At 41.0% G+C, this 22,867-nt stretch overlaps 6 protein-coding genes across 6 annotated transcripts; 4 read left to right on the top strand and 2 right to left on the bottom strand.

The window, feature by feature from the left end:
* Nucleotides 1-1,272: 1,272 nt before the first annotated feature.
* On the top strand, nucleotides 1,273-3,193 carry MELLADRAFT_110559 (uncharacterized protein; the record flags this gene model as incomplete). Its single annotated transcript, XM_007414756.1, has 4 exons — nucleotides 1,273-1,286; nucleotides 2,398-2,584; nucleotides 2,912-3,081; nucleotides 3,157-3,193. 4 exons carry the CDS (start codon nucleotides 1,273-1,275, stop codon nucleotides 3,191-3,193), a joined length of 408 nt encoding a protein of 135 aa, XP_007414818.1.
* A 3,919-nt stretch (nucleotides 3,194-7,112) lies between these two features.
* MELLADRAFT_110558 (uncharacterized protein) lies at nucleotides 7,113-8,444 on the bottom strand (the record flags this gene model as incomplete). The annotated part of the gene is made up of 1 exon (XM_007414684.1): nucleotides 7,113-8,444. The coding sequence occupies one exon, from the start codon at nucleotides 8,442-8,444 to the stop codon at nucleotides 7,113-7,115; it is 1,332 nt and encodes a 443-aa protein (XP_007414746.1).
* Nucleotides 8,445-10,558: 2,114 nt separating this feature from the next.
* Nucleotides 10,559-12,731, top strand: MELLADRAFT_117668 (uncharacterized protein; the record flags this gene model as incomplete). The annotated part of the gene is made up of 3 exons (XM_007414757.1): nucleotides 10,559-11,121; nucleotides 11,311-11,974; nucleotides 12,052-12,731. The coding sequence occupies 3 exons, from the start codon at nucleotides 10,559-10,561 to the stop codon at nucleotides 12,286-12,288; spliced, it is 1,464 nt and encodes a 487-aa protein (XP_007414819.1).
* Nucleotides 12,732-13,996: 1,265 nt separating this feature from the next.
* MELLADRAFT_91761 (uncharacterized protein) lies at nucleotides 13,997-15,116 on the top strand (the record flags this gene model as incomplete). The annotated part of the gene is made up of 6 exons (XM_007414758.1): nucleotides 13,997-14,065; nucleotides 14,130-14,186; nucleotides 14,271-14,303; nucleotides 14,377-14,475; nucleotides 14,561-14,626; nucleotides 14,709-15,116. The coding sequence occupies 6 exons, from the start codon at nucleotides 13,997-13,999 to the stop codon at nucleotides 15,114-15,116; spliced, it is 732 nt and encodes a 243-aa protein (XP_007414820.1).
* Nucleotides 15,117-16,378: 1,262 nt separating this feature from the next.
* Nucleotides 16,379-16,705, top strand: MELLADRAFT_66683 (uncharacterized protein; the record flags this gene model as incomplete). Its single annotated transcript, XM_007414759.1, has 1 exon — nucleotides 16,379-16,705. The coding sequence occupies one exon, from the start codon at nucleotides 16,379-16,381 to the stop codon at nucleotides 16,703-16,705; it is 327 nt and encodes a 108-aa protein (XP_007414821.1).
* Nucleotides 16,706-18,569: 1,864 nt separating this feature from the next.
* On the bottom strand, nucleotides 18,570-19,199 carry MELLADRAFT_110555 (uncharacterized protein; the record flags this gene model as incomplete). Its single annotated transcript, XM_007414683.1, has 3 exons — nucleotides 18,570-18,667; nucleotides 18,823-18,887; nucleotides 19,033-19,199. The coding sequence occupies 3 exons, from the start codon at nucleotides 19,197-19,199 to the stop codon at nucleotides 18,570-18,572; spliced, it is 330 nt and encodes a 109-aa protein (XP_007414745.1).
* Nucleotides 19,200-22,867: the final 3,668 nt, after the last annotated feature.

Here is a 22,867-nt window from a genome sequence, read left to right as displayed (position 1 = left end):
AACTCAAATCTATTGAAATCAACTCGATCTCATAGATATCCACACCCACTGGGTACTTTTGTGGTATCTCAAGATGCCTCCAAAGACCAAATCCACAAATGCCAAAAAGGTATTGTCCTCCTTTTGTTTCTCATCATGAAACTGTTGATCAATATGTTGATTTTTTTCTCCTTTCCACATTTCAGCCCGCCCGGACCCGTCGCACTTTGCTCCAGATTGATGCTGATTGTGCTGCATCTGGATCCAAGAGGAAGAAGAAGGGCAAGTTCACTCAGAGCGAGGTCAGACGATCTCTTAAGGCCTCTCGATTGCGAGAATCGCAGGATGTCAATGAAGACTTGACTGGAGAAACTCCTGCTGCCACCTCAACTTCACGCTCATCAAAAAAGCCGAAATCAAAACCTGCCAATTCTACTCAAAAAGCTCCTGCTACCGTCTCAACTAAAGAAGAAGAAGACGAAGAAGCAGAAGAAGACGCACAGACTCACGAAGACAGCCCTCCCTTTCAAAAAGCCAACTACCTCCATGTAGTCACGTACATCTCTCAACCAAAGATCTTCGATCTCCTCTTTGGTGGTGGCAAGCGAACCAAGGTGACTGGCTTATCAATGACCCCAACGACTATCCTCAACGGCCTAGCTGAAGACATCAACAAAGAATACAATAAACGAAACAAGGTTTTCTCTCATTCCCAATCTCAGCCTAATAAGAAGGTCATGCGGCTCACCGGAAAGGTTTTACGAGACCGCTTGGATTGTTACAAAAGACGATGCTCTAAGACTAAGACCTGGCTAGGTGGGACTGGTGCAGGTACGACTGAAAAGCAGCAAGCACAAGGTATCACTCTCAATGACGTTTTAGAAAAGAAGTGTTCTTGCTTCCATCAAATGGATGCCCTTTTCAAAGACAAACCAAATATCTCGGCTCTTGGAATCCTGGATTCTGGGATTGGCGGTTCTCAAATATCCAAGCCACTTTCTGATTCTTCGGACAATTCTTTGGACAATTCTTTGGACGATTCTTTGGAAGATTCTTTGGACAATTCTTTGGAAGAGCCTGACTCCAATCCCGAGGCTGAAAGACAACCACTCGCGGACTCTGATTATTGTTGTCCAACCACCATACACGAATCACATTCAGCCTTACAACGGTTCTTAGCATCAGCTGCAGTCAATGACAACTTCCCCGATTACGACTTTTGCCCCCTGCCACCCCCAATCGAGCCTCCAGCTGGCTATATATGTGGTGACTACATGGGTGGAATTCAACAAAATGTCTCGCCACTAGTATATTCAAATGATAACAATCAATTATATGATGGAAACTTCCAGGAGAACAACAAGAATGAAGATAACAAAGATAACAAAGACAGTGAAGATAGCGAAGACGATGAAGTTGATGAAGTTGAAGAAGACAAAGATAATGAAGAAGATGAAGATCATGTTCTCAATAAATTCAATTCTGACTCAGATGATTCATGTAGCAAATCGAAACAAGATGAAGACCTTTGTCCTTTTTGTGACGAACCACTCCCTGCTGCACCGTCAAGTAAGCTGATCAAAATGAGGGATACCTTAATGGCAACACCAAACGTTCAGTGGCCTCAGACAGGGGATTTTTGTAGTCTACATCAGGCTGAACGTTTTGTAATTCCAGAGGGTATCAGCAAAGGATGGCCAACCATAATCGATTTTGACGGTTTAGAAGCGTATGTGAGATTGCTTGACTACTATTGATTAGTGATACTGATCCATCTTGCTTGTCCATAGCCGTATCAAGAATCATAAAAAGCTCTTGAGCAAGATTGTCAACAAAAGCGAAACATCTGTTTACTTTGATTACGCGCAAGAAAAAAAGTGTAACAGAAATCGAATTGACAGTGTGACAGATCACCTGCTAGGAAACATTGAGGTGGAACAACCCGGATAGTGAGTATCTCACTATTGTTGTCTTTCCTTTGTTTCTTACTCCTTGTTAATCTTGGGATTTCATTCTGACTTTCAGTTACGGATATCAAGGATATGAGATCTTTGTAAGAACACTGGAGAATATCTTTATAGAAGACCAAAAATTCCGTCATCACCTTGATTCACAAAAAGCCGCACCTCTCAGTCCAGATAGTTTTCTCCGACAAGTTCTTATTCCCGAAACGGCTACATGTTTGATAGCTGAAGATATGAGTTTAGATCGGCATGATCCTCAGGTTAAGGCAACATTGGAAGAAAGTCGTGAATTTGGTGTTGCAGTCTTTCCAATTAAAGATGATCCAATTGATAGTGTGGATGAGAACAAAGTGCAAAAGCAAAAAACTCAAAAGCGGCCTCCTCAGAAATCCAGCACCTCGGCAAACAAAAGATCGTCTCGAATCACTTTGAAATCATCTGATCCAATCAATAGTGTGGATGAGAACAAAGTGCAAAAGCAAACAACTCAAAAGCGGCCTCCTCAGAAATCCAGCACCTCGGCAAACAAAAGATTGTCTCGAATCACTTTGAAATCATCTGATAATGAAGATAGTGTGGATGAGATGCTGAATGAGATAATGGGTGAGAATATTGATGAAGAAAGCAATGGAAGTGATACGGTTCAGAACACACAACCATCCGAGAAATCATCCAACAAGAGAAGCCGCAAGCAACCCCGTCCTCAAAGCGATGATTCAGAAATCTCGGGACCCCCCAAGACGAAATCCAAGAAGGGCAAATCAAACATCGCATCTCGCTCAATGGATCCCCTACCAGCTATCGATCCTTCAACAGTCCGTAACAAGGATGTCAAGAACCCTATCGCTCTGGCTTTGATGACTGGTAGCCAGGCTAGAAGTGACGAGATCAAGGAAATCAACAAGCGGCGCCTGGCCTCAGAAGCAGTCAAAAACAAGGAAGCTCAGGCCCGATTGAAATGGGAAAAGGTTCAATTCAAGATCAGCCGTTTGGATGAAAATAAACGTACTGCAAATGAGAACACCCGAGCAGAAGCAGCTGAACGTGTCAAGTTTGCTCGAGACCTTGCCTTGGGTGGAAAAACCCCTGAAGAGGTTCAAAAATACATTGATGCGGTCTTTCCTCCGCCTCCACCTGTGTAAGTTCTGATTCTCATCAACAATTGAACAGCTCAATGGACTGATTATCTGACTATGTTCTCAAGCACTTATAGGCAATCAACTTCCACTTCGAGCTTGACTTTTATGTAATTATCAACTCATGATATCATTTCATGGCAGGCCAAATTCTCATGTTAATCATTAGAAGTTACGATCTTTCCCAGCTTATCTACTTCAATCTCTATTTCACTTGATTTTGTTTTACATACTTTTATTTCAGTCAAGTTATTTGTAGTTCAATCAAGTCATTTTAACTAAACTAAAATTTATCCTTTTAACATCAAGTTATCGATCAGAAATCAACTTATCAATTTCATCTTTATTAAAACCCTGCTTTTTGTCCTTTCATAATCATCCATATCAAGCTCGTCATCAAAAAACATCAAATCAATAAAAAAAAGTGCTGTGCTTTAATTTTTTGTCCTGTATTTTTATAGTTGTTAGTTGTGAGATTCATATTAATTCTTTGCAGTTGTAAGAGTGTCCATCATCACAGTTACTATCAGCAGATGGTTGTTTGTAATTGTAAAAACACTGTTTGAATTGCAATTGATTATATGAAGATGAAATTTTTATAAAAAACACTTGTTAGAAAGGAAACATGTTCAACACGTTCTTTGAAAAGATGAAAATTATCTTAAAAAGATTTTGACAATTTATAAAAGAAACATGTTTGACATGATCATTGATACTTTTAGAGAAAAGAAAAGCTTTCTACAATTTACAAAGGAAAAACTTGGTCAAATTTGATCAGGTAAGCGAGGATCAACAATCGGGAGGACACCACTGAGATAGTTGTGAGCTACCGCATGATCTCTGACTTTCTCCCTTTTCAACCTTCCATTTTCAATAGCTTGTGCGCCTTGAACATCCAAGGGTCTTTCAGGATGTGGCTGGATGTTGTCCTCTACAATTGGTTCTGTCAAATTGTCCCATGCATTGCCGAGATTGGCAAGCATATTATGAAGGATCACACAGCATTTAATCCATTTGAGGATATGTTGCATGTCGTCCTTCTTGTTCAATCCCAGTCGTAGTCCTTGTAACGATGCCCAGCGTCCTTTCAAAATCCCAATACAATGTTCATTACGAACACGCGCCTTGGCAACACACCAGTTGAATTCTCGGTTTCGAACAACTTCAGCAGCTGGTCCTTTGTAAGAAGGGACAACTGTGTCTGATGGCATATAGGCTGAGTTGGCCACAATGTACTCACCTACACAAAGTAGAAGACAATTAGTTCAAGAAAATATCAAATTGAGTTATGTGTATGTCTACTGACCAGGTGAAAAATATTTGTCCTGATGAGCTGCCATATCGGTCTTAGCATAGACTGTACTATCACAGCAAGAGCCAGGCCAGCCGGCATAAAGGTAAGTAATGCGTCGATCACAATCACATACAACTTGTGCATTGATCGAATAGGAGTGTTTGCAATCAAAGAAAACTTCGCCATCCAGTCCTGGCCGTTGATACAAAGGAATGGTAGTTCCATTGACAAAACCTACACATCCGGGGAAGCCGTCTTGTTGTAGGACACTCGAGATGGCTTTTCGACAATCCGCTGATGGCCAAGCCAGATAGTGATCACCTCGTTCAAGGATTACGTCGATGACTCGCCGAGTGCATTTAATAACTTGACCCCGGCTGACCTTATAGTTCCGTGAGAAACGGCCAACTGATGCCCCATTACCATTACTACCCAGACGCTCCAGAGTGATAGCTAGTTGATGTTCGACCGGAGGTTGGGGATTGTTGCTGAGTGAGACAAAGCTTGGATGGTCCTGGATGAGATCTCTGAGGGCTTCAAATCCTTCAGGGGTTGTACACATCGCTTGTCAAAAGTCCTTGCGACATTCACGGAGCATGTTGGTTAAGTTGAACGGAGAGGCGTGTGGAGCCTTGTGTCGTGGAGAAAGATATCGTGTTTCGCTAACCCAAGTAAGTAACTCAGCTAACTCGTTTTCTCGGCTGAAAACTGCATCATAGAGCTCGGCCTCGGCAGGGTCGTCAGGATACAAGAGTTGTCCATCGGTGGGATAGTCGGGCTCTGCTTCATCGTAGTCTGCAAACCCATCCATTGAATCTAGATGTTCCCAGACACAGGCTAAGGTGAGATCCCGGATGATCTGAGCTCGTTCGGAAAATCGTGGCATTGTAGAAGTCAAATCGTATGTATATCAAAAAACAAACTGATTGAAAAGGACTTGGTGAGTTGATGCGATGATGTTGTCCTGGTCCCAGCATCAACAGGTTGAACTCATCAAGAGATTGAACTGTTGATGCTGGGACCGGGACAACATCAAACCGGATGCCTTAAGACTGTGAGTGTCTCTCTCTCTCTCTCTCTCTCTCTCTCTGTTTTGCTCAACTCATCATTCTTTTTTTTACGAACGTCTTTGTTTTTCACACAGGTCATCTTTGTTGGCTTTTTTTGATTGATTTTTCAAAGATCAACGCTCTTGACTCGTTTTCAAACCTTTTCAAGCATCTGTACCTTTGTCTCAAAGCTCATTCTTTTTTTCCTTATAAGACGTAGTGGCGTATTTTTAGACCATTTTTACGACGTTCAAGTTAGTTTTAGGTAAAATTTGTCTTAAGAAACTCTCTCGGATGTCGTAAAATTCCTACCGGGAATTTTTGACTTGAACCCCGCTATTGGCGATTGACAGGGAATCTTTCCCTTCCAGCGTGTGAAGTTTGTTCTATCTTTTGAACATGAATCTTCTCCACTATCATCGGAAGAATAGCTGTGTAGGTGCGAGTATAACCATAGGTTAGTCAATTGAAATGAAAGTGATAAGGTTGCGGTTTATATTTGTGGAAACAGAAAAAGAGATGGATTTACAAAAAGATTGTTTGTTATGATCAGTAAATGATAGGAAAAATATTAATTATCTTTTTCACTTTCCTTATCTCTCTCACCTCAAGGCTCATCCATTATTAAAACTTCTTGTTGCCCTCATCAAGTGATTCTTCTTGTGGCTATTGTCTCATCCATTTCTGATTTGAGCTTCTGATGAAGTTTCTCAATTACAGAGCGGGGTTCAAGTCTAACTTAACTAAGTCCCTCCTTAGAGTGCAGGCATCTTCTGGAGCCAGGGAGATCTCTGCAATTGGTGGGGCTTGTGTTAAGCTAGGGTTCAAGTTGGCCAAAAAGTGTCTGAGACTTTGGGGTCTCCCAGCCCTTCAAAATTGTGTTTTTTGTTGAAACAAAATGCAAAAAAATGCAATCAGTGTGCTTCTTAGAGTGGTAATCCTCAGCTCTTGTTTAAAACCTAAAATGCTCAAGCAGATTTTTGATGTAGGGACAGTTGTATTTTAGGCATTTGTCCAACTTGAACCTCTCTAATTGTAGACATGATTGATTTGGCTTTGTTAAGATAACTCAAGTCATCATGTTCATGAGTCATGGCTTTAAATCCATCTGGTCATGTCATGTTCTGGATCTTAAGATGACATACAAGTGAGTTGCAAGAGATGATCAATATAACAAACTCTTCAGCAATCACACCTCCTCAAAATTGGTAAAGATTCAGATTTAACATCACCACTAATCTGCAAGAACAAAACTTCAGGTGAGATGAGACACAATCCTATACCAAAGATATTCTGGGACTCTTCTCAGAAATCAACATTCTTGCAACTTATTAACCGCCCAATCATACAGACACTCTTGGGAGTTTCTCACCTTATATTCGAGACAGTAGATTGTAACAGGGTAGCCTGGGCAGTCATCAGTGACAATCAAATAGGACATAAAGCTTTTGAACCAGTGACATATGATCCTGGATGATCACAACTTAAAGTCATTGAGAGCTAAGTTCACTTTTCTTCAATAGGAAAACTGAAAACTCACCAAGGAGCATTTGAAAAAGACGCCTCAACAGGTTTGAACGGAATGAAATAGATTAAGTTAGAAAGCTCAAAACTTGATTTTATAACAAAATTATGTATATATTGAAGTAAATACGTTTATTAATTCTTCATGATGACAAACAATTTAAATTTAATTCGAATTCCTAATAGGAGATCCAATACAAATCTCAGCTACCCAATGAATCAAAACAGGTCCCATAGATTTGACTCTATGTAATCCTTCTAGATGGATTTTACGATTCTCTCCAATCGATCTAATCGAATCTAAAACTTTAATCACCCAAAAGGTTTCTTCTTTTCTACGTGCTTCTCCATGGATGTGTAACCAACCTCCTTCAGGTTGAAGTGCAAGTAAAGCTTGAGGTAAGAATTCAATCGAACTTGGTAATAAACCTAAATTGACATGTGTAGCTTTTCCTTTATAAATCTCGACTGCCTTTTCATTCGGATAGGGTACAATCCATAATTTAGCATCTTCACTCTCTTGATCAAGTTTAAATTCTGATGGTGATCCTGCAACATAACTTAGCACATTATTGGCCATCGCTCCTCTTTTGAGTCCTTCTACAGCCCAACTTGAAATTTCACAACTAATCACACGTTGAGCTCCAGCAAGAAGATATGGAAAAGTAAAGAAACCGATCCCACAAAACAGATCCACTACTATTCTACCCATCACATTTGGAAGATTGGCTATCCTTCGTTTCTCAATTGCGTTTCCACGACAGTACATTGTTTGTGTAGGAGCCCAGACATAAGTGATATGACCATGATCGGTTGGAAAACGTGTGCTTGTCCAAAATGTCGTATCGAATTCTCCTTTGCCAAAATCACCATGAAGAGGTTCGATATGAGGATGTCTTTTAGGATCGGCTCGATCGATGTATCCTTTCCTAGCGATATGATTACATTGAAATTCTTCACTAATCAATCTAAAAAAGGCGTCTTGATCTGATTGATTCTTGATAAGATCGGTGTAAGGCTTTGAAAGGAATGCACCAGGTTGAAAGAGTAAAAAGTCATGATAAGCTTCCCAGGTTGGAAAATCGGTCAAGAGTTCATTTGAGATTCGATTTTGATTAAACCTTTGAAGAGCACGTATAAGAGGAGAAGCTGGAAGATGTTTCAGTCTAGTAGGAGGATCGATTGGATCAGGTAGCCATTGATAACCCAGTAGTGAAGATTGATCTAGAGGCACTTCGGTAGGTGGTAGTGGAGGAACCAAGGGATGATTTGGTGGAAGTAGAACTGGAGTCAAACTTTTAGATGAAGTGTCGATTAAGTTGAGTGGGATTTGGATTAAAGGATCATCTGTTTTGATGGGTTGATGTCTTTCATAAAGTTTAGCATGTTTTAAGATTAATTTCAATGAATGAACTGATTGAGGTAAACAAACGGCATGTAATCTATAAACTTCATGATCTACTTGATTGTTATGATTGATGACTTGTAATGATTTCATGGTGCCCTATTTCTTGAGATTGTAAAAGTTTGATTTCTTGCTGAGGAAGTGAATGGTTGTATCCAAGAAGTTGAGGGATGGTTAAAAGACTTCAGGAGTCAACCAATCAACCAAATTATTTTAAAAAAAAACTTGAATTTAAATCTTTCCCGACCGATGGATTACCCGGAATTCAATCTAAAACCAAACCCGAGCTTGAACATTCCTGGGGTCAATTCTCTCACACCGAATGTCCGGAGAAATCAACTTAAACTGATTCCATCTCATGACATCATCTGACATCATCGCTATCCATCTTCCAAACGATGTGCACTTTGATTCTAAAAAAAAAGAGATCATCTCCAATCGAGCTTTGGAACCCAAATCTATGATAACAACACTCTGGAGTCTGGAGCCTAGAGTTGAGGTTCAAGCATTCAAACCCACCTAAACAAACACACAACCTTATTGACTCAAAGGCCACCAAATCTAATGTTAAGCTTGAAATGTAAGTTTGAGGCTGATAAGCTTTAAAATATTTCATCTACTTGTACTCTGTTGTACTTCACTTCAGATTTCTCTTTCATTTCATTTCATTCTAGAATACATTTCAGATGGAAAGTTAGATCCTGAATTCCTTCCCCCTCGAGAAGACAAATGCTGGAAGTATTGAGTTGTACCCTCTAGAGCTGCAATAGCCATTTGTGTTTCTTTCTTGGCCAGAAATACTTCAACAATTATCTTCATTTTGTGGTGGGTTTTTGTATATACATGGATGTATAGTTTTATTAATGTTCTTTTGCTATGTAGTTATAAGTCTTCATAAGTACATTTCAACCATTTGAATTTCAAGGGATGATACTCATGTTTGAATGACTACAGAAAGCTACACCAAGTCCGGGTTACCAAAATTGCAATAATCATAGATATTAAGAAGAGAAAATATTTATGACCATAGCTCAATTCAGTCTCAGGAGTGATGTATTGAAATGATGGATAAAGGAAATCCAGAACTATGTAGAAAGATTATGAAATGATAAAAAAACATGATTAAAGATCAACAAGAACACACAGGGGCTTGATCACACACTCTGAAGAAGTATACATGGCATAGAATGTGCCTACAGAAGAGAAAATTCAGAATGTTTGAAGGATTTGATGTATGTATGAGATCATAATCCCTGAAAGATCACCTTAAAGTATCCAAGCTTTTACAAAGAAGCAATAGTCAAAAGAGATCATACATTTTCCAAACAAAGAATTGTGCATTGGATAGAGGTTGGCTACCGCCTGGAATGGCACAGCCACCTTTGATGAGATTCCCATAAGATCCTTTGTTTGCGAGTCTGCATTGGCAGATATGATCATCAAGTAGTGATTATATCCGGAGATGACCTCATGAGTACATATACATGGATGCCTCTATGTTCCAGAATAGAAATTACTATTCGAAAGATTATCATGTACATAGTCTTGTAGCATGAGGAAAAGGACTCCATGGGAAATTGGTCAAGGTGAATAAATCAAGATGAAGAAGAAAAAGAAAACGCTCAGAGTTTTTGAGTACATAGTTTGGAAATCTCGGACCGTTTTACGAGGTGGATCTGTCCTTGCAATGTGCGCTGTGCAATCATTGGAACAAAAGCTGCGTTAGCCGCATACTGGATGTCTGAGTCAAATCAAAGTACGTATGCATCAAGGTCGATGATGGCACGTTGTTGATCAGGCAAATATCAGCATTTCTGACATTGATATACTCTTTTTTTGCGTTTGTGATGATGAACTTTGGATGAAAGTATGCTTAAATTCTCAAATGTAGGATGTGAAGGAAGTGCATAAAATTCTTCAGGCTGCTCAGCATCAGGAAATGTTGAATGAGAATCTATCAATTTTCCCAGAATAGTCTTCGAGGGTGCGGACGCGGCCGCGCGAGGAACTTAGTTAAGCTTCCTCTTTACCGATTGCTAAGTCTTGACTCTTGACCACTGGCTGTTGACCGCTCCGCCAACTCTTCACGATCAATAATATCACCACCACCATCACCACTAACAACCACTCACCAGACACAACAACACCATAGGGATAAAATCGATCACATCGAAAACGAACAGGACGAGAAGGATACGAATCACAAAATGGAAAACATGGAAAACAAGGCGAATACGAATCACAAAATGGATAACATCGAGAAGAAGGAGGATACGAAGCACAAAATGGATCAGATAGAAAACAAGGAGGATATGAAGGATACCAATCAACAAAACGAGGATAACGAAATAAAGAAAAACGACAAAACGAACTCAAATTCAACTATAATCACTAACCATCAAAAGCATCCAACACTACATCAATCATTATTAAACTCACTTTCGACTTTAAAAACCAAAACAGACTCACCTAGAACGTTCTTCTTAACCACTCTCAAATCAAAACCATTTCATACTCATACACTTTTTCCACATGCTACAAATCCAAATCAATCAATCTCAAGAACAGATTATCTAATCGTCTTAGCAGAAAGATTTCAAAATTATCATACTAATCTGATTGATAAAAATCTAATTACAGTTCCGATTTTTGCACTTGAAGCCAGTCTTTATTTGATACCTACCACTTCAGTTGGTATACTTTATATATCAAAATTAGATTCGACTGGACTTTCTCCTTTTCCAACCCCAGCCAAACTTTTGACCGAAAGGTTTATTTCACATTTTTTTCTTTATTCAAATCGATCGATTGAAAATCTTAGAGTCCATGTTTTTGCACGTGCTGCTCGTGAAGGACAATACCTTTTTCCAGGTAGTGCTTCTAATGTTCAAGATGGCAATGGTGATGGAGCTCCTCCTTCGATTGATAAACCTATTCAAGAAGGAATGATTTATTCTAGAGGAAAACGGATTTTAGATGATCAACAATTGATTAAATGGTGGAAAACTGTTTTATCTAAACCTTCTTCTTCTATTGGTCCAACTCATCGGTTTTACATCTTACCAGGATTCGATCGAGAAGAATCATTAGCAATCTTACCCAAACTAGATCAAAATTGGATATACGGACATCCTTATCATGTGATCGGATCACCATTAAAAGTATCAACCCAAACCGATTTTCTTTTATCTGATTTGATTCCTGCACTTTGTGATGATCCAAAAGCAAGATTTTTACAATCTTTAAGTAGATCTTCTTCGAATCCTGCAGGTGAAATTGGTGATTGGGATGATTCGTTAAATGAACGTTCTTCTTCTGGTTTAGAATCAGATAGAATACGTGAAAGGAAATTTTTAAATATGACCTCTGTTGATGAGTTTTGGGAAAGAATGGGTGGTAGACAAGAGTGTTGTGATGGAAGAGTTTCAGCTTTTTTTGTCATTTCGGGTTCGACTTCTATAGGTAATGGTACCGGTGGTTCTAATGGGAATCATGATGAAGATAATGGTAGTATCGATAGCTCAGCAGCTAGTAAGAATCAAGGTGATAGTAAATCATCAGGTTCTAATGGCCATGTTAGCTCATCAGTTACTAGGAATCTTTGGGTGATGCTTTGGTCAAAAGTGAGTCTTGAAATACTGTGTCCGAATGAAGTAATTGGAAGATTAACTGATCTGGATCACCTTTGTTTTTGTACTAGTTTCATAATTGTGATTATAGTCGATTAGAGTCAGCCGGTACAGGTTATTCAGCATGGATAGAAGCCATTCAAGCATGTATACCAGCAAGCGGGTTTCATAAAATCCATAGTGAACTTACAATCGATCAACCAGATTTGGAAACCAAGAAAAGAACGGCAGAATGTGATTCTATTAGTCCTAAAAAACCGGCTATTACGATTCTGCAACCTAGAAAGAAAGTTAAATCGACTGTTTAAAAAATCTTGACCATCGGTTTTCATGCATTTGTTATGGAGCATCAATCATTTTCTTTTCCTAACTTTGTGGTTCTTTGTATGGTTTTGTATATGTTGATTCGATTTTGAGGAGATGGATGTAGAGGTCATCATCATGGGTTTAGGATTATCACTTTTCATTTTCGTTTTGGACAAGAGAATACTGGACATATTTGATTGATAGAATTCATGAGTAGATTTTAACTGATAATATTGACTTTCGGTAGTAAGTTGAAAAAGATCAAATAGAAAATTTAGCAAGAAAGTCTCGAGTCGTTTTAGAAAAGTTTATTTATAAGTTTGGATGATTTGAGTTTCGATTGTTTATAGTCTTTAACAAGCATCAGATTGGATATTAATCTTATCCTTATATTTCTCGTAGCTGATTTATAGAATGCAATAGCTATTTTTTGCTATATTTTGGTATACAATGTCTGCCTTGATCATCATAACACTCAAGACTCGAAATCACTAATGATTTCGTGATCAGATTCTTCGAGCCGTCTTGTACGAAATGATATGAAATTTCCTGTTGGTAGTTTTTCAGTAAGCAGACTTCTGATCAGGTGTCAGAATTCTAGATAGTTGTAACAGGCTGGCTTGACACAGTGAATATAGTCAGTTATGCTTTTCTCATACTGATAACATGTGCATTCAGTTTTAGATACTCGAATTAATCACCTTGACTTCAAGGATACGAAAGTGTCATCTTATGGGGGGGAAGAAGGTAAATTCCTGGCACGCAGGGTCATAGATTGGTATACACGAGTCCTTTGAAATCAGGAGATGATGATGAAATCTTATTAAAGTATGAAAACATCACATGGGTTTATATAGTTTATTGTTGGATTGAGAGGAAGGAGGAGCTCAATGAGAATGTGACATGGCCTTTGTCTGGAAATTTTCAGTTGAAGAATCAATTCGGGGTAACCTTCGAAAGGATTATTACTCGTTTACGAAGTGATGCGGTTTGTTCATGCATGCGACAAAACACACGATGATACCTCGATCATTGCAAATGGCTCCGGATTTCTAGCTCCATACTCTAATTGCTGCAGATAACGTCTGCTCGAGATTATCGTACAGTTGAAGGTACCATTATCGCATTGAGTCATTGACATCGGACGTTGCCTTGTTGCATTTCTCAGACTAGTAAAATATTAAGCTGATGGTACAAGAGACTCCGATAATTTGATACGCTGAAGAGCTTTGCATGATGGAAGCAAGCCAAGGCATTCGAAGGAATGTGATATGATTTGTGCCTATCATCCTCTTCTGGAAGGGTGATCTCCAGGTCTTAGGGATATGATAATTTATAAAAGGTTTGTTCAGATTCGATTTCTTGGACAGAAATTGGGTAAATGACTAACTGGAAATCTGATCTCATTGGCATTTTTGTTGATTTGAACCTTCTACCATATCCTGCTGAGCTTCAGGTCAAATCAGGTCGTGAGGATGATATGGTTTTCTGCTTTTTACCTACTATAAAGCAATGTACCTCACCATCAATTCTGGTTCTTCATCCCTCACTCTTACCATTCACTTTATCGAATTATTTAAGAACTTTTCCAAAAACAAATAACATAACCTGCTGCTGCTTCTTCTCGCTAGTCTCAATCTCTTAACCTCATAACCCCAATACACTTTATTTACCAAATCCATACTTTCATACGCTCTTATCATCTTCAATATGTCAACATTCCAACAAACTCTAGTTAGAAGGAACGCTATTCGTAGCCCTTCCAAAAGAAGTTTCGCGGTAAGTTCTTTGCCTCATTTCGACATGTCACTTTATTCTAAGCTGATCAATGATGTATGTTTAGATCGATCGTCTGAGCTGCAAACTGATGGGATTGGGATTGTCACAATCCCAACATTGCGTAAGTCTTCCATAACCTATTTTTTTGTCTTTATCTATATAACTTCTTATATTCGACTCATGGTTTCATTCTTGCTGAATGCAGCAAGGACAAATATTGAGCTATCAATCTGGAAAGGTACCTATATACTTCTTTTTAAATCTTACTCTATAGATGTGCTCATCGTCCTTTGGATTTCCTTTGACTTCAGGTGGAGGAGTCGGATTTTGCCGACACTACTCTTTCGCCTCTTTGCTGTTCTTACCCGGAAAGTTCCGATGAGATCGACATCGATGAATTGTATGCAGAGGTCCGTCACTCATTATCTTTACCATGCAATACTAAAAGATATAGTACACAACTGACTTGCTTTGCGTTTCGCTTGATGATGATAGTGCTTTGAACCGTGGGGAAGCCCAGTCACAAGCGTAGGAGAAGCTTCGGGATCAGAAATTCACCTTGTACGTACCCTTCTGTATATGATGTTTTTGAACTTTGATGGAATGCCTCACTCATATAATCTAAACGTATCAAAACCTCAAGGGGGCTTCTTCTACTTCCTTCAATAATGGGGTCACAAGTGACAAAATTTCTCGTTTGCAGGAGAGGGGTCGACGAGCCCCAAAACAGCCAAAATTACTGAAGTTCATCATGTGTGAAACCATGGACATCAAATTGGGCTTGGGACCGGATCACGATTCTGACGACGAGAGTCGTTATGTGTATGACGAGAGGGACAACTGTGATCACCTGCAGCTTCCCAATGGCGATCCCGACGACCATGCGAGGTTCATGTTTTTCAGGGAGAGGTTGTGGGAGAAATACGGAGAATGGAGACCCGAAACTCATCTGGGTTACCAGCCCTACGTGAAACGGGAAGTCCCTATTAAAAAAAAGAGGGTGATGAAACCAAGTCGGTTGGGCCGGTACTCACAACTTCATTCTGAATAGAGAAGCTTGTGCACAATCCCGCAAAGACATTCTATCCCACTTTAGTTCCTAAGTAATCTACATTCTCTCGATATCAATCAACCTTGTTTCCACATCTCGCACTGTAACTCCTGTAACTCTCTATCATTTGGTTTGTTTGTAGTGAAGTTCAACATTTATCAGTTATCATCAATTTGATTTTTTTTGTGCGTCCTTACTTGAAAGGCGGCGATGATCTACATCGCTTCATTTGGTATTTTATTCAAGAAGAGCCAATCAGTTGAATCAGGCACTTGCACAAAAAAACATACTTCCGTCTTGGTAAGAATGACTTGATGAGAGGTCGATCCCTGATTCTGTTACCAGAGATTTTTTGGAGTAAAGGACTCCATTTGGCTGTGGCCGCGCGTTCGCAAGAGGGGATTAGTTGAGCCAGAAATTTTGCGCATGCACATGAAATTGGCCGGTGCCCTATCTGACAGCGCGGACTCGGAAACTAATTGTTTTGACCAGTCATAGCATGAGTGGCATGATACTTTCGGTTTCATTTGCTTGACAACTGAGGTGACATACATTATCCATGCTTACCATTCTCTCTGGAAAACGGCTATAGACCTACAAAGTGTGTTTGAAAGTGAGAAGGTATTATGCAAATGATCAACTTGAACAAGAATCCGTTGACCATCTCGTCCAGTTTTTCGTCATCTACGCGTTTTTTTGAGCCTTTGGAATGATTCAATACCTTCTTTGTCTGCCGTATTTTCTCAATCTAATCAATATGTCCTTCTATCCCTCAAGCTCAAACTCCTACTCTAACGAAAATTCTTGTACTTTCAATTCACCTTGAATATGTCAATAATTTAGGCCACTCTCGTCAGACGGAATGCAATCCGCCGCACGTCGTTGCCAAGTCTCGAAATAAGTTCTTTGCCTCTTGTCTCCTTGTAAAACCGTTCCGAACTGATATAGGATGGGTCACTAGAGTCATCATCCGATTTCCAAGCGGATGAGCGTACGTGTAGAGGATTATGTACGTTTTAGATGACTTGTTTTTTTCCTTTAAATTTATCCGACGGCTTACGTCAGACTCGCGATTCTAATTTTTCTTCCTTCAGCCCGGCGATGATCATACATCTGTGCTAGGACACCAGCAGCAACACGTTTGGTGTCTTTCATCAAATTTTTATACTTCCTTCAATAATGGGGTCACAAGCGATAAAATTGCTCGTTTGCAGGAGAGGGGTCGACGAGCCCCAAAACAGCCAAGATTGTTCAAGTTCATCATGTGTGAAACCATGGACATCAAATTGGGCTTGGGACCGGATCACGATTCTGACGACGAGAGTCGTTATGTGTATGACGAGAGGGACAACTGTGATCACCTGCAGCTTCCCAATGGCGATCCCGACGACCATGCGAGGTTCATGTTTTTCAGGGAGAGGTTGTGGGAGAAATACGGAGAATGGAGGCCCGAAACTCATCTGGGTTACCAGCCCTACATGAAACGGGTAGTCCCTATCAAAAAAAAGAGGGTGATGAAACCAAGTCGGTTGGGCCGGTACTCACAACTTCAACCTGAACAGAGAATATTAAAGCAAAGGGAACCCTGAACTCTTTTGTCTTGTGCTTCCTTTACCATTTTTCAAACTTTACTTTTTTTGTAGTGAAGTTTATTCATGGGTCATTATCTATTTGTATCTTCGTACTTTTGTCTCTTGAATTACAAAGTGATGATTAAATCACTTCAATCCGTAGGTTCTGATTAGGCCTTCGCCCCGGCCCCGCGATTTCGGGGACTCCCCGGCTCCCGCCCCCGCGAGGTCGGGAGCCGGGATGAGTGTTGGGAAGAAACGAATGACGGGGAGCTTGCGGGGGCGGGCTTCGGGGACGCTGGAGGGGCTAAAATGCGCTAAAAGTGAGGCCTGCACGGCTAAATCTGCGCTGCGCCCCCGGAAATGCGGAGAATCCCCGACTCCCGCACTTGCGGGGTCGGAGCCGGGACCAGTTTTCGCAAATGTTTTCCACCGGGGAATTTCGGGGGCGGGCTTCGGGAGAGCCAAGAAGGGCCGGGGCGAAGGCCTAGTTCTGATCAAACTTAACTAAGTCCCATCGTGCGGGGTTTATGGGTTTTTTTAAGGACGGCACTATTTGGCGCCCGCTCGAATCAAACCCGACGCCCGGTGTTTTTGGGGCTTTACCCGCCAAATCTCCACATACCCGGACCCGCCCCAGCCAAATTTCGCCGCAGCTTGCAGCAAAACCGGGCTATACATCAGAGCATCCACAATCGTTGCAGTAAAAGTTCAGTAAATTTTACTGTACAGATTTCACAGTACAGTAAAAGTAAGTACAGAAAGGTAGAAATCCACTATCGTTTCAGTACATACCATTCTGTACGGTACGTACCGTACAGAATAGACCCTGTCCCACAATCATGTGCTCTGTAAAAGAAACTGCAAATCTCAAATCATCAAGTTGACTTGTTATCATTGCTCAAGATGGGTTGAAGTTTGAGAACAAACAGTTTATCAACTATCATTTACAAGTCAATCATTTCAAAAACAATCATTTGAAAAACCATCAAGTTGAAAACAATGGATCTGAAAAAAAGAATCAAAAAAAAAGAATCGAGAACAATCGATTTGAGAACAATCGATTTGAGAACGATCGATTTGAGAACAATCAATATGAGAACGAGCAATTAGAAAACAATCAAGTTGTAAACAATCAATTTGACAACAGGATGACTTGATAAAAATGGCAATCGATGTGATGAGTACAAAATGAAAGAGGGTGAGCAATGGTTTTGTTAAAGGAGAGGTGTATATAGTATTGTTTTTTGGGGGTGGTGGTGTGATCGATCATGATGTGTGACTTGGTAAAAGTCCAGTAGATTTTCAGATACCGAGTCGGTAGAGGTCCAGTACATTTACTAGACCTCTACCGACTTTCTGCTGATTCAGTAGGTACCAATGGGCATTTTGGACACGAGTGGGGAATTTGGGCCTTGGTACGGTAAAATTTACCGTACCAAGGCTGTTTACCGAGACGATTGTGGATGCTCTCACCTAAGTGCCCATTTCTTTGTTACCGGGCTGTAACATCACAAAACCGGGCGTTGTCACCTTGTTTCCGGGCTGTTTGGTCAACCAATCGGGCTGCAAGTAAGTGATAGCACAGCCCGCTATCACTTCCTTCATCTCTTCGCCTCTCACTTCCCCTTTTGTCAAAGTCGAAACCACCCCACCCACCTCCACCCACCTGTTGTCGACCAACCGCATCCATCGAAGGACAATTGGACAAGTTCCCAATATGGTAAGCCACGTTCTGATTTCACCATGTCCACTCTTTTCAACCTTTAGTGCTGATACCAGCTCTCCCTTTGCCCAACCCTTCTTCTCCCTGGCCATTCTTTACTTTGACGGTAACTTGCGATCACCAAGTCCTCCACCATCAACTCTATTTCTCAACCCATCAAACAGCCATTCCAAACTCCGTAAACAACACTACACCTTTGTCACCACCACCTCGGTCCAAAACAGTCTTGCCAAACACCATCACTCCCCCCAGACCTGTTTACCCGGGAGCTGAACTTGGACTTCATCCACCCTTTCATCCAAATGCTTACAATCCCTTTATGTACCCTCATCATCACCATCACTGGCCAAATCCTTATCATTATCCAAGTTTGAATTTGAGGAACACTATTCCTGAAGATGACACTGACCCTCATCAACCAAACTGGCAATATCCTCCTTTTTATAACCCATACATGTATCCACCACCACCCACCTATCCACCACACCCATATCACTGAACCTCAAACGGATATCGTTTCACTCCCCCGGACATTCCACAGCGCGGTCATACGATAACCCCTCAAAGCCCCACATCCGAAGCTTTTGAATTGTCTTCTCACATCCGCACCAACACACACAACCCCAGCAACGCTACATCAAGCACCAGTGTCCAATCTTTGGTACCAACTCCAAAACCTGCTGCACCAGTCAAACCAGTTGTAGCGCAAGTGATCAAACCAACTGGTTCAACATCAACCAACCCACAGGTCATCGCTCCAAGCCTCAACGATCCAGATCCAGTCATCACACCAGTCAAAGATCCCAATCCAGACGTAGGCGATGATCATCAGGACTTGCTTGTTGTCCTTGATCTTCAAGCTGAACGTGATGAGGATTGGCCTCCTATTGGTACGTTTTTCAGTCTAAATTAATGTTTGATGATTGATCACAAACAAAAACTAACTTTTGTTTTCCTTTTTTTCCTTCTTGTCTTTTATCTCTTGTGTTAGGTGTCGAACCTGTTTGACTCATGAAATCCCCCATAATTGGCAAGGAATTTAAGGATTTGAAAAGTGGTATGATGTACATGAACACGGTGGCTCGTCATCAAGGATATGGAATTTCAATCAAAAGTGGCAAGACCAAACATCATCAAAAAGTTTGAGTTTACTACAGATGCTCTCTTGGTCGCCAGGTTAATTCGGTTGCCAAGGAACGAAAAAGTTCCACCAAAATGACTAACTGTCCTTTCGAGATCTCCATCAACTACCTATCAACTATTGACCGATGGGTCGTGAAGCAGGACTTGAAGAACAAAGACAAACACAAACACAACCACGAGCCATTTGATCAACCTAACTATCACTCGAAAAATCGACAGTTTTCAGAAGAGGCTCTTCATCAGATGGACCTCCCTTCTGCTGGATGTCGGCCTGCCCAGATCCGAGCGCTCATGAATTTTGCTCCTGGGTCTGAACCTCTTGTCAGAGAAATTCGGAATGCATTGTATCGACAACGTGATAAGTGGTTAGCCGGACGAACCCCAATCCAAGGTTTATTTGATCTCATCTCCAAAGCTAAATGGGCATATTGCCCCACCACGTCAGCAGAAGGCACTCTTCAATCATTGTTTATCGCTAGCCCGGAAGGAATCAAAATGGCTCGTCGATTCCCTACCGTGATAGGCCTTGATTGCACTTATAAGACGAATAGATTACAACTTCCACTCCTTCACATTTTAGGCACCACCAACACCCACCAAACCTTTACAATAGCCCTCTGTTTCATGCACAGCAAGGTCGAAGAGCAATATGTATGGGCTCTAGAACAGTTAAAGTCTGTTGTCTTTGAAGGTGACACCGAGAACACCAACATTCAGCAACCACAGACCTTCTGCACGGACGCCGAGCCAGCTTTGTACAATGCAATTGCCAAAGCATTTCCTAGCTCTTGTCATCTCTTGTGCATATGGCACATTAATCACAACATCGGCAAAAACTGCAAAAAAAAATTCAAAGGACCCGAATTTACTCAATTTATGAAACTATGGAATCAATTTATGCAAAGTTCAACAAAAGAAGATTATGATGCAAACCTTGAAGCCGTAACTACCATGGTTTGACAACATCATATCCTGGATTACTTGGAGAAAACCTGGCTTAACCGAACCGAAAAGTTTGTAGCGCTATTCACTGCTCATCAAGCACCTCATTTTGGAAATTCATTGACCTCTTGGGTGGAAGGTGGCCACTATCGACTCAAAAGGTTCTTAGATGGTCGTAACAATGACTTGCTTACATGTTTCAAGGCCTTCAAGCGCGCAGGTGATTTACAATACCAGGAGATCACCATTTCGACTGGTGTTGAGAGCCACAAAACCCTCCTCAGCCTGCCCAGTTGTTTTCAAGACCTCAATCGGCATGTCACTCATTTCGCTCTCAACAAAATTAAAACTCAATATGATCTCATTTCTGATTCATTCAAACGGCCGTGCACCAAGTCCTTTCGTGGTGCTTGGGGTTTGCCATGCTCTCATGAGTTAGCCCGGTCTTTGGAAATGGCTGATAATTTATTGCGCGATCTGGTTCATCCCCAATGGCATTCAAGCCTTGTCGCCCCTCCGGGATGTCTCGATGACCTCAAGAAAGCTGTCAGGTCAAAGTTAGATCAACTCATTGAACTTCCAGAACATTCCCTCCGGAAGATCTATGAGGAACTTTCAAAACTAGAAACCGGCCGCTATTCACTTATTCCGATTCAAAACGCAATTGTCAAAACAAACAACCGTGGCAGGCCTCGAAACAATCTGAAACGTCCTGGTGCCTCTCAAAAGGAAGGGCGATGGAAGTCAGATTTTGAGTTAGAAGAAATCAAGGAAGCCAAGGAAGCTGAAAAAGAAGCTACAAGGGCAGCCAAGAAGGCTCGTGTTTCGACTGCAAAAGGATCTTCTTCACAATCTCAAAATCAAGGTTCTCAAACACCTAAGGCTTTGACTTCAAAATCCGAAGCTTCCAAAAATTCCAAAGTCTCAACCATTTCAAAAGTTCCACCAGTCAAACCAAATGAGTCTTATTCTCAACCGAATCCAGCCTCAACTTCGACCTGTAATGATCCTGAGGGGGTCAAACAGTCGTCAAAGTCAACTGTAACTTTTTCTCAACCAATCTCAGCGTCTAGACTCTCGACAACTTCAATTCCTCAGGTAAAGAGAGTTTTCAAATGTAGCACCTGCAAGGTGGCAGGACATTGTGCAAATTATTGTCCAACCCTGACAAATTTACCAGCACCAATTCCTCTTGAAGAAGCGGCCCCTCAGAGTCCTACATCAGTCGAATATTTTATTTCAAGTCCATCAGATCATGAATCACATTCTGATGTCAGTATGTCGGATGCACAGGAAGATGATGACGCGAATGAGTGTCCATATTGCAAAGAGCCTTATCCGTCAGAGCCATCCAAGAAACTTCTGGCAATGAAAGCTATTCTCGACGCTATGCCAGATGCGATTGTAAGTGATGTCTTTGTTGAAGAAGTACTTATCAGACTTGCTGATCAGTAATACTTCAGTGGCCAACAACTACAGAGCATTGTGAGCTACAGCATGTTGAACGAGCCGTGATACCTTTTGGAATACGTGAAGGTTAGCCAACTACAATCGACTTTAGCATGCTAGAGCAGTAAGTTCATCTTGCTGAGTCTTGATTAGAAGTAGCACTAATCAATTGGTGTCTTAGGCGCATTCAGGAGCACATGGATTATCTTGTGCAGATTGTTAATAATCAAACCTCTTTGCCTTTTCTGGAGGATATCAGAATCAAGTGGAAAAAACAAAGACAACACATGTTCAGTTTGGATAGCAACTTTGAGAGTTTTGAAGTGGAGCACCCCGGCTAGTAAGTGTCTGGTACTTCCACAGTTGTTATTTGATTAAATGACTAATCACATTCCATTACCTCTCAGCTATGGCCAACGAGGATTTGTGATCCTGTTCAACACACTCACCAGAATGTTTTTGTCCAAATCTTCCACCGCTGCACTGGATGCCGACAAAGCGGCCCCTTTTCCTCCTGAATTCTTCATTCGCCGTGTGCTGGTTCCCAAAGTTTCCATGTTGCTCATCGCCAAAGATTTGGGCTATCCAACAAGTGATCCAAAAGTCAGAATTACACTTGAAGCCAGCCGAGTCTTTGGGAATGCAGTTTTCCCGATGTCAGAAGAAGGTGCTATAGAAGACAGCAAAGCCAACTTGAACACATTAGTCGAGAAAAATGTTGGGGAAAATGTTCTTACCTCGGGTCAAGATCAGTGGATCCTGCAACAGCTTCCTGCCTTCATCGTACCGTACATCAAGTCAACATACAACCCGCCTGCTTTTGGAAATTGTGGATACAGTCAAACCTCTGCAATCCGGTCCTCGAAAATCCAATAACCTCTGATATGCGGTCAAATTTTGGTCCACCAAGTTGGGTTTTT

The sequence above is a fragment of the Melampsora larici-populina genome (assembly GCF_000204055.1).
Source record: "Melampsora larici-populina 98AG31 unplaced genomic scaffold MELLAscaffold_45, whole genome shotgun sequence".
Lineage (NCBI taxonomy): Eukaryota > Fungi > Basidiomycota > Pucciniomycetes > Pucciniales > Melampsoraceae > Melampsora > Melampsora laricis-populina.
Note: the sequence above shows the minus strand (reverse complement) of the source record. Positions and strands in the feature narration are given on the sequence as shown.